At 43.6% G+C, this 15714-nt stretch overlaps 1 protein-coding gene across 12 annotated transcripts in view; it reads left to right on the top strand.

The window, feature by feature from the left end:
• Positions 1 to 15714, top strand: part of Ptprt (protein tyrosine phosphatase receptor type T) — a 992204-nt gene that overhangs the window by 912462 nt on the left and 64028 nt on the right. For 7 of the 12 annotated variants that reach the window (XM_069989779.1, XM_069989776.1, XM_069989773.1 and 4 more), the window contains 2 exons: positions 10807 to 10902; positions 14761 to 14848. In XM_069989779.1, coding sequence (XP_069845880.1) covers positions 10807 to 10902; positions 14761 to 14848 — 184 coding nt within the window. The remainder of the gene's footprint in view (positions 1 to 10806; positions 10903 to 14760; positions 14849 to 15714) is intronic. The other 5 variants (XM_069989783.1, XM_069989780.1, XM_069989782.1 and 2 more) reach the window with 1 other exon arrangement.

Below are 15714 nucleotides of genomic sequence, written 5' to 3'. Positions count from 1 at the left end.
ATAATAGCAGGCTACATTTATCCCACAGACTGTATTTTGGGAAAGAGCTTACAAAGTAACATTTCTAAAGTCATGTAAAATCATGAAACTGTGCGAAACTTGGGGAGCCCAGACAGCTGGTTTTCCAGTGCAGTATACTGTATGATCTTAAGATACCATTTTGCTATCTTGGTTTTAAAGTTCTTTATTAGTTGAATGGAGAGTTTGGATAAGGTGATTTCTAAGGACTTGTCTGGTCTTTAAACTTTACAAGAGTATAAAATGTGATAAGGGGAGTGTTTTGACACATTTATGAAGACAAAATATTTATGCCAATGGATATGAGTAATTATCAGAAGAATCAGCCATTTCAAACATGGTCTAAGTAAAATAACACTTGTCATATATTCAGTCTACAGACTGTGGTGGAATGCTAGAGTAAAAATGAAAGGAGATGATACTGTTATCTCACATCACTAGGTCTTATTTCCTGAAGGGATGAATGTTTCTAATTTCTGGGGATGATGATGATGATGATGATGATGATGATGATGGTGGTGGTGGTGGTGGTGGTGGTGGTGGTGGTGGTGTGTGTATATATACATATATACATATATATATATATATATATATATATATATATATATATACTGATGTACAAGGTTGAAGCTGTGTTTGTTGAACACATGACAGAAGAGGGTGTGTTGTTCATACAGCCCCATTCAATAATAAAATGGTATGATCAGTCATTAGTCATAAGTTTCAAACAACATTTGGAAACAGAAAGAGGGACAAGTGGCCAAAAGCTAAGAAACATCTGTTCTAATAATTTGCTACCTCAGTTTGAGCACTGAAATACAAATGTACTTCAATAATTCAGTCTGTTTCCATCCAGAGTATTTCTTTAAGAGTATCTCACGGGTGAAATTGGTGAAAATCCTTATTTTACCTGATCGTACCTTCCAAATATTGTAGCTGGAAAAATGAAGCAAGCAATACACAATTGGAATTGTTCCATCATTTGAACCTCCACCAGAAATGTCTCTAATGAGGCTAGCCTTGTCCTCAATTAGTTCAAATTCTATTAATTATTGAACTGAAATTTCTAGCTTCTAGTGAAGAGCATCTTCTGATTAACCAAGAGTTAATCAGAAAAAAAAATCATGAATGAAAATGTGCTACCGTTTCCATGATGTTCCTGTCTGCTTTCTTAAAATATAGCTGGATTTTGCCTTGATTATAAAAGCTTCTGTTATGTCTAAATCACCATCCTGAGCATGAGTCACAGATCAACTGGAAAACTCAGAGTAATGTAAGACTCTAGAGCACTAGCTCCCTCCCATACCACTCTATGTGCTGTCTGTTTTCTGTCATGTCCCTGTCTGGTACCATATTTTTCATATAAATGAGTGGGTTTGATAAGTTGACATGTAAGGGACCTCTCAGCTTTGGCAAGCTGTGTCTTCTGAAAATCAGTTCAAATTGCACAATCACTTACAAATTTACTCAGTAAATATTTACTGAGTGTTTACTATTGCCAAGGACATTCTAGTACGTGGGCTCCAACAGTGCACAAAACAAAACTTCATGTCCTCATAATGCTTATATTCCAGTAGGGGAAACAGAAAAATAAACTTAGACTTAAAAATAAGTAGACCAGATAATGTATTGCCTATTCGATGATGAAAAACTAGTGGGATTTCGGTGTGTGTACTCCAAATTCGGCAGCATAAAACAATTGGTATGTTGTAGTCATCCATTGTATGGGGTAGAAATTTGGACAGGATGTAAAAGATACAGTCCATCTCCTCTTGTGCTGTTGAGAGTCTTGATGGATTCACCTCCAAGACCGAGGGCTGGAATCTTCTGAAAGTGTTTTCACTTCCATGTCTAAGGATTAATGCCGGTCGCAGTGTATTTCCCATTGGAATAGCAACACATTTATGGCTTCTCCTGAAGCTTGGACCTCTTCGTAGTGTGATAACCTTATAACAGTTGGACTTCCCATCTCGTGGCTCACAGCTCCAAAGAAGAGCTTCTCAGCTAACGAGATGGGAGGTGCATGACTTTCATTACATAGACTTCACCATCACACTCCATCATTTGTACCACATTATAGTGAGTGTAAACAAGTACAAACTTCCCTCATTCTAGGGGCAGGGAATTTAACTCACTCTCTTGATGAAGAAAGGAGTCACTTGCCAAATTCTAGAAGAGGACACAGAAGATATTGGAAAACATAGTCTTTGGATAATATAGACCACTGCAAGAATTAACGGAAAAAGAAATAGTAGGACAAGAGAAGAAGATGGTAGATTCCAGGAACATGAGGTAGAGGAGGTAACACAATATTAAATAGAGTTGAAGCGTAGTCATAAATGATCAAGATATTTGAAGATAGATATGGTGAAAGATATTTGTGGAAAGGGAGTTCCAAGATCAAGGGAGTAATATACCTGGTTAGTAAAAGTAGGAGCAAAGAGAGTTGATAAGGACAGAGTGAGCATGAAGTAAAAAGAAACAGAAGATTTGATAGAAAAAAAATAGAGACCCGATGCTGAGTGCATTCAAAGCCATTGTAAGGACTTCAGCTTTATGCTGAAAGAAATGGAAAATCACTGTAGAGTTTTGAGAGGAGAGATGCTAGTGATCTGAATTTGTGTGGGGTCATTCTAGCTTCTATGAGGTGAATAGGATGCAGGGAGACAAAGGTAGATGGGGTCCCTGCAGTGGCTCAGGTAGAGACAGTAGAAACTGGGGCTAGGCATAGAAGAAGGGTTGACAAGAAACAGTGAGTTCTGGGTCCACCTGTATCCCTATTTAAATGATTTGTTTTTCCCCTTCCCCTCCACAAATTATACTGACATCAAATACAGTGAGAGCAGGGGTTATACTGTGGGGGAGGGACATGTAATTGTAACCCCTCTGTACAGTATTTTCACAATAAAAAATAGATAAATAAATAAAAAAGAAAAGTAGAAAAAAAAAAAAGAAACAGTGAGTTCTGGATACATTTTAAAGTTAGAGCCAACAAAAGTTCCTTACATGTGGCATGTACATAATAAAAGAGAAATCCAGGATGACTCCAAAGCTATGACCTGAGCCACTAAAAGGATTTGAAGTTGCAACCAGCAAAGAGAAAATTCCAGGTAGAACAGAGCTCAGTGGAGTTCACAGTACCAATTATGTCTTCACTGAGATGGCAAGAGTTTTCTGTAGGACTAGAAATTGGGAGAGAAGTATGAGCTGAAGAGAAAACTTTTGGAGTTATTGGCATATCAATAATACTAAAACCACAGATTGGATATAAACAATAATAAGAACCAAGAGCTAAAGACACTCAGAATTCCCATATTAATAAGATATTGAAGTATTTCCCATGAGACCTGTGTTGTTCTAGGCTCTGGGAACAGAGGCTAGTTTTGGGGGAACTAGGTTTCTGGGGGAATCCAGAGCCTCTTATTGAAGAGATGCCTATAATCTGATTAGTTCAATTTCTTAGTAAAATGCCATAAGAGAGGTATACCAGAATTATAGCAACCCAATGGTGTAGGGTGTATAAAATTAAGCTTAAGGGTAGATATGTAGTAGCTTCCTCAAAGGCACCAGCCTGAATTTCAGTTTGAGAAATAAGAACCAAAATGAAAGGGGAAGTTGTGCCAAGCAGAGGAATCACAACAAGCCATGGCATCGGGATATGTGCAATGGGTTGAGTTTGGGGATCCACAAGTAGTTTGATGCGTAAAGTATGAGAGGGGCCCTGGTGGGGCATGGGGCTGGAATTGTTCATAGGGGTAACATGGGGGTGGAAGAGGAGAATATTTGAAAAGGACCATGAGGACCATGGACGGAAATAGGACTTTTTTTTAAAAAAAAGTAATCTTGTGCTTTAAATCTGGTGGAGATCAGAGCAGAGACACCAGGGGCAGATAGGCAGCCCAGCAACTCAGAGAGAACGAGAAAATAAAAGATAGAACTGCCCAAAGCAGGAAACTGGGCCCGGAGCCCAGAGAAACCCACACACACTCTGAATGTAGAATCATCAAATAAGCTTCTTCTCTTTGGCATGAAAGTTTGAGTCTCTTAGTTCAACTGTTTGAAGTAATACACGAATTGTTCTGAACGGAGAGTCAAAAGGCTTGCATTCAAGTTCTGTCAACTTGCTTTCACTATGAAGTTGACCTAAGGCAGGTCACTCTCCTATCTTTGGACCTCATTTCTATATGTATGTAGAGAGGGTGAAGGAGTTTGTCAAAATGATCCAAAGAACCCTTTCTGTTACTGATATTCTGGGTGTCTAAGTGGGAGCCGATTGGCTAGGCCAATGGAGCCTCTTTCCCACAGACAGACTCATGGGACCCCACTCCTTGGGGCATCCACACCCATGTTTATGTCTCAGATTCTAGCAACCATAAATGGCCAGTGTCTGAGGGATTCTCAGACGTCAAGACCTCAAGAAAAATTAACTTCGCCTGCTATTCCTCTTTAAGCTTCCATCAGAGGTGTCTTCCATCTCAAAATTTCCCGGGGAAGTTTTCTAAAACACTGGACTATCTCAGACTATTAAAAAAAAAACCACTACGGATGGAACCTGGATCGATATTCTCTAACCTCTCTTGTTGATCATATACTTTTAAAATTGAGAGACACTAGTCCAAGGAAACAGAGGGACTTCTCAATGAGTTCTATGCCTGCCCACAGACCTGTCACCTCACCTGCTGGTTCTACTTGCTGTCTCTCACATCTGCTCGGGATGGTGGAGCACACCCATTCAATCAGATGTAACCCCCTGTACAGTTAATTGGTGCCAATTAAAAATGTATTAAGCACCAGTCAAAAGTTTAATAAATAATGAGGTTTGGGAAATCCTAATTTTTATACATTAAATCTTATATCTTAGACAAAACATAAAAAGGGCAGGGCTGTGATTTTGAATTATACAGTCTCCCCCCATTCCACCCTATTTCCCAAAGCCCAGATGATTCCATCTTCCCTAGTTACCAACAAAATGCATGCAGAAACCAATGAAAGAGTGTGTGCCACCATGTACCCTAGCCACTGTGATCAGAGGAGCAGCGGGTTCGGGGAAGATGAAGAACAGGAAGAGGTGACTTGGTGATGGAGAGGAAGAAAATAGGCACGTTAATCCAGTCCCCCGTCCACACAGTCTGTCACCATAATGAATGGAGTGAGCCCCGTAGGGTGACCAGAAGGTGTCTGCTTATTACAGCTCCATTAAGACTATTTAAGGCAACATGGAACAGCTGTGGAGAATATGATGCAGCCTAATGAAGAGCAAACATTTGTTCCTTTTCCAGCTCTGGGTGGATGCACCATGTGCGTGGCTGTTGACGGGAGAGCCCGCTGCTGCCATCTTGCTTCGTCATCTGTGGGTGATGGCGGGCAGGCAGCCCCCTATGGGGCAACGCCATAGAGATGGAAACTTAAAGGCCTTGCCTGTGCTTTCCCTTCTCTGCCCTGAGCTACCTAAGCAGAGGCCAAGTGTACCTGTCTCTCCTACCCATGTCATTCCTCCTCAGATGCCCGCAGTTACAGAATATCTACTTCAGGGATTCCCCAACGGGAATCTGGGCCAGATTTTGCAGATGGTAGAGATCTCAGACAGAAGCATGAGGAAATGGAGGCAGATGACCAAATCGTGAATGGAGAAATCGTGATTTTTCCCATTCATAGTTCTTCAATTCTGGGAACGCATAAGAACCAAAATGGGAGAGCTGGGCTCTGCCTCCTCGTTTCACTCCAGCTGCTCTGGGTTAAAATAAGAAAATAAGCAAATGGACAAAAGGCATCAGTAACTCATGGGATTTCAGACTGAGGAAAGAGCTCAGGGAGGAGACATCATGAACTTAAATCTTTCCTCTTAGACTGTTTTAAGAGTTCTGCTTATAATATTATTAGTAAGGCAGCCAACAGCATTTTTCTTGGGTTCAAGATGAGTAAGTGGTTCCGGGTGGCCCCTGTAGAAAAAGTCCTTAACCCAGAGACAAGATATGGTTTCGTAAGATCTCACTGTGTTACACAGGTTAGCCTCGGTCTAAGGATCCTCCTGTCTCAGTCTCCCAGGTTCTAGGATTTTAGGCATGCGTCTGGCCTTCACTGATTCTCTCCAGAGAGATACACACTTGGCTATTCTGCCTTGCTCCCAGCTCCTGTCATAAACAAATACCGTCTTGCTGTTAATCTTATTTTCTCCTTAGCTTTACCAGCAGAACTCATAAATTACCACCTATTTAGTGACACGGTACACAATAATATTTGCCCTCTTGATGCCACTCTTCGTCAGCCTCATCAGTCATCCTCTCCTGCCTTCCCTGGCTACATTTATAAACCTTAAGGCATCTGCCTTTCATCACAGAACATGGCATCCACTGAAAGAAAACCTGGCCTTGGCCAAGGCTACCACTAACTCAGACATCACCTTGGAGTGAAATAGCAATAGGTCCATCTTTCTCAAGATACTGAAAACATATTCTTAACATATATAGAAGTCTATGGTGTCTTTCATTTGCATGGTACCTCCTTAGATGTGGTGTGGCTGTATTGTCCACAACCAATAAACTGTCCATAGTGACCCTTACCATCTATCAGGCTGGCCAAGGACTTCAATACATGTGGGTTTAAAATAAACCATGAATCCAGTGAACCTAGACCCTGGACTTCCAACAAGTCATGAAGCACTTCCTCAATCCTGAATTTCTAAATCTTACTTGCAAATCGTTCAACTTGTCCTGGCTTCCCAGAATAAGCTAGGTTTTAAAACTAAAAGACCAGGCAGGAACTCCTCCTTGGTCCAAGAAGCCAAAATGAATGTCGCTGGGTTTCCTTCCATCTTTGTTCTTGTGATAATCAATTGGATGTTTCTGGTTAAGTGGAGGTGTAAAGGGTTCTGGGAGTTGATCGTGAGGACCCAATATCAGGTCTCTGGGAAGAATTAGGATGGAGGAATCTGAACCTTTTGCTCCATGCAAGCCAGGGGAATTGTGTCTGAGTGTTTTAGGCATTATCTCGGGTTATCATTGGTTGTCACAAAACTCTTCATTGTATTTTTTAAATTTTTTTAATGTGTTGATGCTTTTTTATTTGGGAGGAAGTATTACCTGCTATGGCTTTTCATCAGTGCACAGAATCAAGTGAACATCAACACAATCAGCATACTCAAGGAAAAAAAAAATCACGAACATCCTCCATGCTTCCCCTGTCTACATAAGTCCCTCCTCTTCCCTCACCTAAAGTGTGTAGCATTGTCTTGGTTTTCAGAAAAATGCATCAACACTTAGAGTAGCAAAATGATTTGAAGCAAAAAAAAAAAAAAAACATTCAGGCACTGCAGTCTGCCTGTCTTTGCAAAGCTTGGCTTTTCCTGGATTCACATGCCTCATTTGTGCACAAGAAAACCCCAAAAACTGAGTGACAGTCCCAGGTAAAATGGTACTTCCTTTCCCAAAGACTCTGAAATTATCCTTGTGCAGAACACAGTGGTGGACAAGACTAAGGGGGAAATCCTGGTGGGCTGGGCTGATCATGGAGGAGGCAGACCCTTGACTGTGCCCTGAAGCATCAGTCAAGAACTGCCAGATCAGCAATCCCTGGGCCCAGTTTTGCTGTACCCCGGGGCATATCACATCCAATTATCTCCATAGCATATGGTTAAGCCAAGGGGAGTGAAGGGAGGAATCATCCCTGACAGGCCTGCCAGGATAGCGGGTGATCGGGTAAGTGAATTGGACGGGCACACCCTCAGCCTTGCACGGGAGGTGAGCTGCTCATGGAAGATTTGTGTCCTGCCATCTCACTATTGGGGACATTCCTGCGAGAAAAGGAAGTCCAAGGAAAAAGTGCCCGAAGAGGGATGAAATCTTCAGACAGGACTCTCAGCTTCAGTAGGACCAATCCAATAGGGAGAAGAAGGAACCAGCTAGGGAGCATCAATAATCATGTTTAGCTTGAGCAGAAAATTAAAATACTAAATGGGGAAATTGAGGTAGCTTGCTTAGGCCTATCCACTGAGTCAGCACAGAAAGACTCAGAGCCTTTGACCTGTGGTCACTTGATCTGAGACTTGAGGGTTTCAGCTCTGTGTCAGAGAAGGTAGGCTGTAACCTCAGGGACAAAGTCTGGGACCAGTGCTACGTGATCATTTCATCCTGAAGTCTATGAAGTTTATCAACAAGGACAAAATTCCACTGTGCTCAGCCATTTATCACAGCACAGCAGCACTGGCTTCCCCTCCTCTTGCAAAAGAGCAATCCCAATAACTTGGGCTAAAATTCATCTTCTTGACCATGGCCAGCAGGGCTTTGCTTGAGTGTCCTTAATCTTCTTGTCTCTCTGCTCCAGAGAGCCTCCCTTCAAGTTCTAGAACATTCTACCTACTAGTTTCTGTACTTGCTCTTCCTTCCACCTGGAACCTTCCTTCCCAGCTCTTACCGATGGCATTTGTTCCATATTTTGTTCTCAGCTCAATGATGTCAATCCAAGACCTGGGGTAGAGAGTTGGTTTTATCCTTTGTTGCAGGGAAGAAAATACACATCTGGCAATAAGTGCACGTCTCAGGGAAGGGGTGTGAGGAGGGAGGTACCGAGTGACGGGAAGGAAGGTTTAAGTAATGCATGCTTTGTTCTGGCTGGCATGACACACATCTGTGCGACAGCTATGGAGAAGCTAGAAATGTGATTGACAGAAGCAGTGGACACTCAAACCAGCCAGGATGGGCGCTGATTGGCCATTTTGTCAGCATGGATAATGCTCCTGTTTTTTCCTGTGTTGAGAGATGACTGTGAAATGGCTTTGCCTTCATCCCTTGCCTTCATGACTTCAGGACAGCCTTTACTTGGGCTGGTGTTCTCTGAAATCCTTTGTGCTCATCAAGAGATTGCTAGGGCTCAGCACTGAGTATCATACCACCACCCCAGATTCAGAAGCTGCTCTTCTCAGACTTTACCTTTTGGGTATCCCAACCATCCTACTGAGTAGTTCCCCTGTCCCTTATCACTGCCTACCCCAGGGTCCCGTTCACTGCCTTCAAAGTACAAGCAATCATTATCTGTTTACATATTGTCCTACTTGCTCCATAGTGAGAACTGTCCATGAAATAAGGTCTATTGATATTGTCTCTAGGGCCAGGCACAGGATCTGTGCCTGGATGGCCACTGTAGGAGGGAAGAAGGAAGGGAGAGAGGAGGGAGGAAGGGACAGAGAAGGAAGGGAGGGAATCCTCTTCAGCATGTTCTTGGGCAAGTCGTTTCCTGTCTCTGACCTCAATTTGCTGACCTGTAACATAGGCTAACATTTTTTTTTCTGAAAAAGGCCCTTTCAGACCTGACTTGTGAGCGTTTTAGGAATACTAGGCTCGACTCTCTAGGGACAACGAGATTCTCAAATACATCTTTTGGAGTTTAATAGGGGAAAAAAGTGACCACCTTGGGAACACAACAGCAGGGAAGAGTTGGGAATGTAAAAATAGTCCTCTAAGGAGAAAAGGAGGAAAGGAAAAGCGGAGATTGATACTGGAGGGGGGTATAATGAGGTGGCAATTTTGGTTTCAAAAGAATGTGATTAGCTCCTAATGACTGCCACCATTCCCTGGTCAATCTACTGTAACTAGCCACTAATGTAAAAATAATGCCCCTGGCTTGCTCACTTTGAAGATGGAGATGAGTCTCCCTTTCATACTCTTACCCCCACAGAATTGTTTCCTTGAAGAGATTATACCCTATTAGACTGCAGCTCCCTGGAAAAGGGAAATAGATGTGTGATCAAAGCTGCCAATTAGGGGGTCATTACCATCTCCTTCTGTTATTAGGCATTGCTTCCTCTGTGTTTGTCTCCATCCCCACAGCCCCACCCCCACCCCATCCCTTCCTGCTCCTTTAGCCCCATGGTGGGTGGAGGAGGAAGAGGCTCCTGGGGCTGTGTCCTAAGCCTATGTTCACTCCCATTGGGAAGTGTCTTCACTCATCACCGGCTTTGCATTGGATGAAAGATTGTCCAGGTAGGGCAGCATGTCTGCCTGTGTCCCAAAGGGCATGGGCCTTGTTATTGAGAATCATTTCAGGACTCTGAGAATGGCAGGAGGGACCTTCCTTGCACCTAGCACTGCCATAGGACAAAGGTCCATGCTTATTTTGTGAGCTCTACCCCACCCCTTGAAGGAGGGCCAAGGTAAAGCAGAAGGGGTAACAGGAGGCCACTGCCTGTCTGTGAGAGTCTATCCGTGAGGGCAGGCAGTTGCTTAGAAGGCCACGGTGGATAAGAACACAACATTTACTAGCACCTCTAAAATTCTAGGAACTTTGCCTTCTGGAGGCACAGAGCCACCAGATGCTTGAATTCTTTCATTCACTCATTCATACATCCATTTACTCATTCCAGATGGGTCATTCAAGTACCATGCAGCAGAGGTAGCATTGGTGGTATATCAGGTGCTAATTTTCTCTGGAGGAGCCCATGGCCCACTTGGGAGGTAGTAGTGTAGGTGATTAGATGTACAAATGTGCTTCTCCTAAGAGAACTGACTGACTCTAATTGGGAATGCAGTAAGGAAGGGTGAATGAAGAAGGTTTCACCATGGGAAAAGATGCTTGGACTGGGTTTTGAAGGTTCTGTAGAGTTTTTCAGGAAGACTTAGCTGGATGAAAATTTCCAAGTGGAGAAACAGACATCTTGCAGCTAATATGTAGAAATAAGGCAAGAAGCTTGGCTGGCAAGGCATTTGGAGTGAAGTCATAAAGGCCATGTTATTTACAGGTTTGGGACTTAATCTGAAGAAGAACAAAGGGAGTAACTGGGTCCTGTTCACATTTTAGAAAGATCTCTCTGATTACAGTGGAGGATGGATTGGAGGGACCAAAGCCAAAGCAAGAGAAACGAAAGAGGAGACTCATGGGAAAGTATTAATCCAGGTAAATTCACTACTCAAAAGAACCCTGGCTGCAAATTAGAATCTCCTGGGGAGTTTAAACACTCCGGGTACCCGTATCCCACCCCTGGTCTAGGGCAAAGCTTTGGCTTTAGGAGTTCTTAAAAGTTTCCCCCAAACAAGTCTAGCATGCAGTCATAAAGAGACTTCAGCTGTACCCAAACCACAGCACATAACTAATACTCATCACAGTTATTTCTGAAGAAATTAGTATGAAAACAATTAGACTCTCCTGTCCAGCCATTGTACAGATAGTTGGTTGGGTTTTTGTTGTTATTGTTGTTGTTTGTTTTTTAATCACAGAGGCTTTTGTCTAGAAAAATCTACCCTGAGGGGCTGGGAAGGTGGCTCAGTGGTAGAGAGCTTGCCTTGCATGCCTGAGGCCCTGGGTTCGATTCCTCAGCACCACATAAGCAAAAAGAAAAAAGCCGGAAGTGACGCCGTGGCTCAAGTGGTAGAGCGCTAGCCTTGAGCTGAAGAGCTGAGGGACAGCGCCCAGACCCAGAGTTCAGGCCCCACGACTGGACCCAAAAAAAAAAAAAAGAAAGAAAGAAAGAAAAATCTACCTTAAAAAGATCAAGTCAAGCAGCAAATAATCCAAAGCAGTCAGGCAACAGACTTAGCATCCTGCAGGAGAATGCTCTACCTGCCTGACTGGGTGTGAGAGGGTATGGCTGGAGCTGGAATCTAATAGTTACACAGAGGAACCAGAACTATCCACAGCCTAGAGAAAGCCTAAGCCAATGGCAAGATGGTTTCAGAGCAGTAGACTCTTGTCACAAAGAAAAAGAAAAGAAGGAAGAGAAAGGGTGGGAGAAAAAGGAGGGCTTCAGCCCTACATTGGCAGATTACATTTGTCCTAACTCCCTTTTCATTCCTGGACATAGGGCAGAGATTGGTGGAGAGTCTAACATCTTGTCTTCTCTTTCAACCACTCCAAAGTCTTACCTAAGGGTGTGGAGCACACAAAATTGTGATCCACTGATAACTGGCAAGCCATCTCACTATCCTAGTCCTGGGGAAGGCTAGGTTAGAGAACATGGCTTAGCCGAGGAAGCCCAGACAGAGGGACCTGCCACCTGTGCCCTACGGAGACTCTGGAACAGCTAGGCAGAATAAAAAAGGGCACATTTCTACCTATCCAAGTACTGCAGCATGGAGCAGAATCATGGCCCACAAGTTATAGACACCTGATTTTGTAAATAAAGATTTAGTGGAATGCTATTAAACCCATGTCTTCTTTTTTTTTCTGTCTGTGGCTGCTTTTTACTCTGTAGCCATAGCACTGAGTATGTATATTGGCAACGGATGCTTACAATCTGGCTTGTGATAAGAAATGCTTGCCAACAACCTCGCTTTGGAGGGGCGGGGGGAACAATCGAAATGTAAGACTACAAGCAAGACAGGTGACATCATATATGAAATCTACACAAAGGCCCTGAGGTCCATGAAGCATGGCTGCTGAGCTGCTGAATCCTTAGTTGGGATGGATGCACTGAGGAATGGATGGGCAAAGCCAGGCTGGCTGTGAGGATGGGTGGAGGGCCCTTCCTTGCCCTGTTGACAGCTGTCTGGACGGACACTGTTCCCAGGCCAGCCTCAGAAGAAACACAAGAGCCATGGGCAAAACAGTTCACCTTGTTCCACTGGAGGCAGAGCAGGGACTGTGATTGACATGTGACCTGACTCTCAAGTTACCGTATGTTTGCTAAAGCTCTGCCCACCCATCTCAATGTGCATCTTTCCTTTCTATGAAATGACGGGTTCTACATCACTCAATTCAATACTCCTGCAAACCAACCCAAATAGTTGTTTTCCAGTTTGTCTCTTCTGTGATTTTTGTCTTCTTAAACTGAGTGGTGATTCCTATTACTTCCTTTCTCCTAAGCTCTGGACCTCAATACCCAACTTCTTTCTCAGCTTCTCAGCATGAACGTCTACCAGACATCTCAAACATGGCTGCCATTATTGTTGCGAATTTGAACATTTAAAAAACAAAAAACCAAAACAACTCATAAGTCTGGCACCAGTGACTCATGCCTATAATCCTAACACCTCAAGAGGCTGAGAGCTGAGGGTCCCAGTTTGAAGCTAGCCTGAGCAGGAAAGTGTGTGAGACTCTTATTTTCAATGAAGCACCAAGATGTTGGAAGTGGAGCTTTGGTTCAAGTGATAGAGTGCTAGCTAGCCAGCCATGAGTAAGAAAGCTCAGGGACAATGCCCAAGCCCTGAGTTCAAGCCCCAGGACTGGCCCTGCCCCCTCTAAAACATTTTAAAAAGCAACCCCTACAGTTCTCAGAACTGAGCAGTGTTCTACACACTTTAGGTACTTAAAACATAATGCTTAACTTGTGCTTTCCCAATCCTGTTTCTCCCCACCCCCAGCCTTCTTTATCTCAATAAGTGACACCTCACTCCAGTCAGTTCTTCAAAAGGATAATCTAAGGGCCACCCTCAGTCCTTCTTTCCCACATAGGAGAGATGCGGGTACCCAATGTTTATCTACCCTCTATCCACTACCCCTGCAAGCCGTGTCCACTGATGGCTCCCTCTTCTCAGCACCTGTTCACCTGAGGGCTTCCTCCAAACAAAAGAACATGTACACTGTCTACAGAGCATAAGCAGAGAGCCAAGCATCCCCCGAGAGCTGTCCTGAGTCAGTGGCAGATGGGAATTGATGGGTACACAGCCATCAATACATACCACCTTCAGCCCCACCTAGAGGGACAGTTCTGAGGTGTGAGCTGTGCTCGTAGGATAAAACCCCAGTGGTGACCTACTCATTGATGGCTCTCTGAGGGGAACCTCAACTGTCTTAGTTCCCCCTTTCTCCTTGGGATTACCTCCCAGATAAACCATGTGTCCTCAGACTCCTACCTCTGAGTCTGCTTCTGAGGCAGCCCTATTCAAAAAGGAAAGGAAAATAAGCTCCTAACGGATCTCCCTGCTTCTTCCCGTGCCTTCCTCTAGAGCCTGTATCCCATGCATGAGCCAGACGGCTCATGAGACAACTTTCCTGCTCACAACCCTCTCGTGGTTTCCATGAGGCTGAAAATAATGCTCGCTCTGAGCCAGCATCTGCAGTGCCTTGTGTGATCAGTCTCATCCCCACAGGCTTCCATCTCTAGTTCCCGCCACCTCCTCCCTCACATCCTTGAGTGATTGTGATCTTCTGGTTGCTTTCTGACCTTTGCCCCTCCTGTTTCTTCTGCCTGGAAGCACTTTCTGTATTACTTAGTGTAACCAGCTACTTCACCTCATTAAGAAATGAACGTAATGTTACCTACTTAGAGAGACCTTCCCAGATGGTGGAATCTGAGAGAATTCTGGCTCCTCATCACTAGCTCTTTATCTGGCTTTATTTTCTTTCTAGCACCTTTGATTACGTAAAGTTATATGCTTGCTACTTGATTGGATGTTCAAAGGAACTCGTCTGTTTCTCCGTATTCATTGTACCTAGTCGAGTGCCCAGGGTGTATTAAGAGATCAGTAAACATCTGTTGAATATATGAATGAATGGATGAATGAAGGTAAGAATGAAGGTAGAAATGAACAATTGGATATATAAATGAATGGATGGATGAATCAATGAACAAATGACTTCCCTACTGGACAAGATTGCGAGATAATGATACCCAGTACCAATTATCAATGTTTGAGTCAATAAATTAACAAGTCTATGAAAAGGCTAACTCCGTTTTCCTCAGAACCTAACCCAGGACAAGTAGCACATTATACTTAGTGTCCCATCAGTGGGCTCTGATTCGCTCTCTTGGTTCTTCTACACCTGGGTGAAATCCCCATCTCAGGCTACTCTAATCATTCTGTCCTTGTTTTTCAGGCCTTACCAGAAGGACAGACAGCTTCATGGGACACAGCTAAGGAAGACGAAAACCGCAATAAGAATCGATACGGGAACATCATATCCTGTAGGTATCGTTCTGGAAGGGCTTTAGTACCAGATTTTGGGAACAAGGGCCAAAGGAAGCTCTCTGTACCTAAAATCAGTTATCAAATAATTCTTGAGGTTTCCATCTTTGGATCAGCAGACTACTGCAGTAGTCCCCGCAAGGAACGGTGAGGAAGTAACCATATTCACATATTCATGATACCTGGTACTCAGTTCTGGAAGAAGGGAAGAGAGAAGCTGACACAGGCAGATAACGTACAGTTTTTATCACTGCCACATATTGGTAGGTACAGCCTTCAAAGCATCATCCACACAGACAGAACAAAGTTGCTTCAGACAAAGTGCTAAGCACTGCTCCAGATGAGAACAAGGGCCCACAGTGCTTTTGTGATCGAGGGGAGCCAACCTGGAACTGAGGACATCTCTCATCAAATGTATGGGGAGCATTGCTGGTCTCAGCTCTCAGAGTAAGCCAATACAGTCAAAGGTTGGGGGAGTGGGGTAAAGATCTTCAATGACAAATTATTTCTAGCACAGCTCGGATTTTTGTTTTGTTTGGTTTTATCTGTCTAGACATTGCCTGAGTTTAAAAAGAAAAAAGAAAAGGAAAAGAAAAACTTGGAGGAAAAAAGAATAAGATACGGGCAGATTGTAAAGGAAGAAAGGCAGAGGTTTTGCTTAGCTGTTTCCTGTGCTGATTTAGGAATGGGCTGTGAATGGTGGCACTAATCAGAAAACATTTATAATTTGTCTCTCGGAAGACCGTCATGCAGACAGCGAGATTTCTTGCAAGTGAAATGTCGGAGAGATTCAAAGAGTCAGCAGACATGTATTGAGGCTTAGGATGCACGGGCTTCCTCTGAATGCTTCCTGTGCTGGGCTCTA

The sequence above is a fragment of the Dipodomys merriami genome, unplaced genomic scaffold (assembly GCF_024711535.1).
Source record: "Dipodomys merriami isolate MVZ:Mamm:240054 unplaced genomic scaffold, mDipMer1.0.p SCAF_39, whole genome shotgun sequence".
Taxonomy (NCBI): Eukaryota; Metazoa; Chordata; class Mammalia; order Rodentia; family Heteromyidae; genus Dipodomys; species Dipodomys merriami.
Note: the sequence above shows the minus strand (reverse complement) of the source record. Positions and strands in the feature narration are given on the sequence as shown.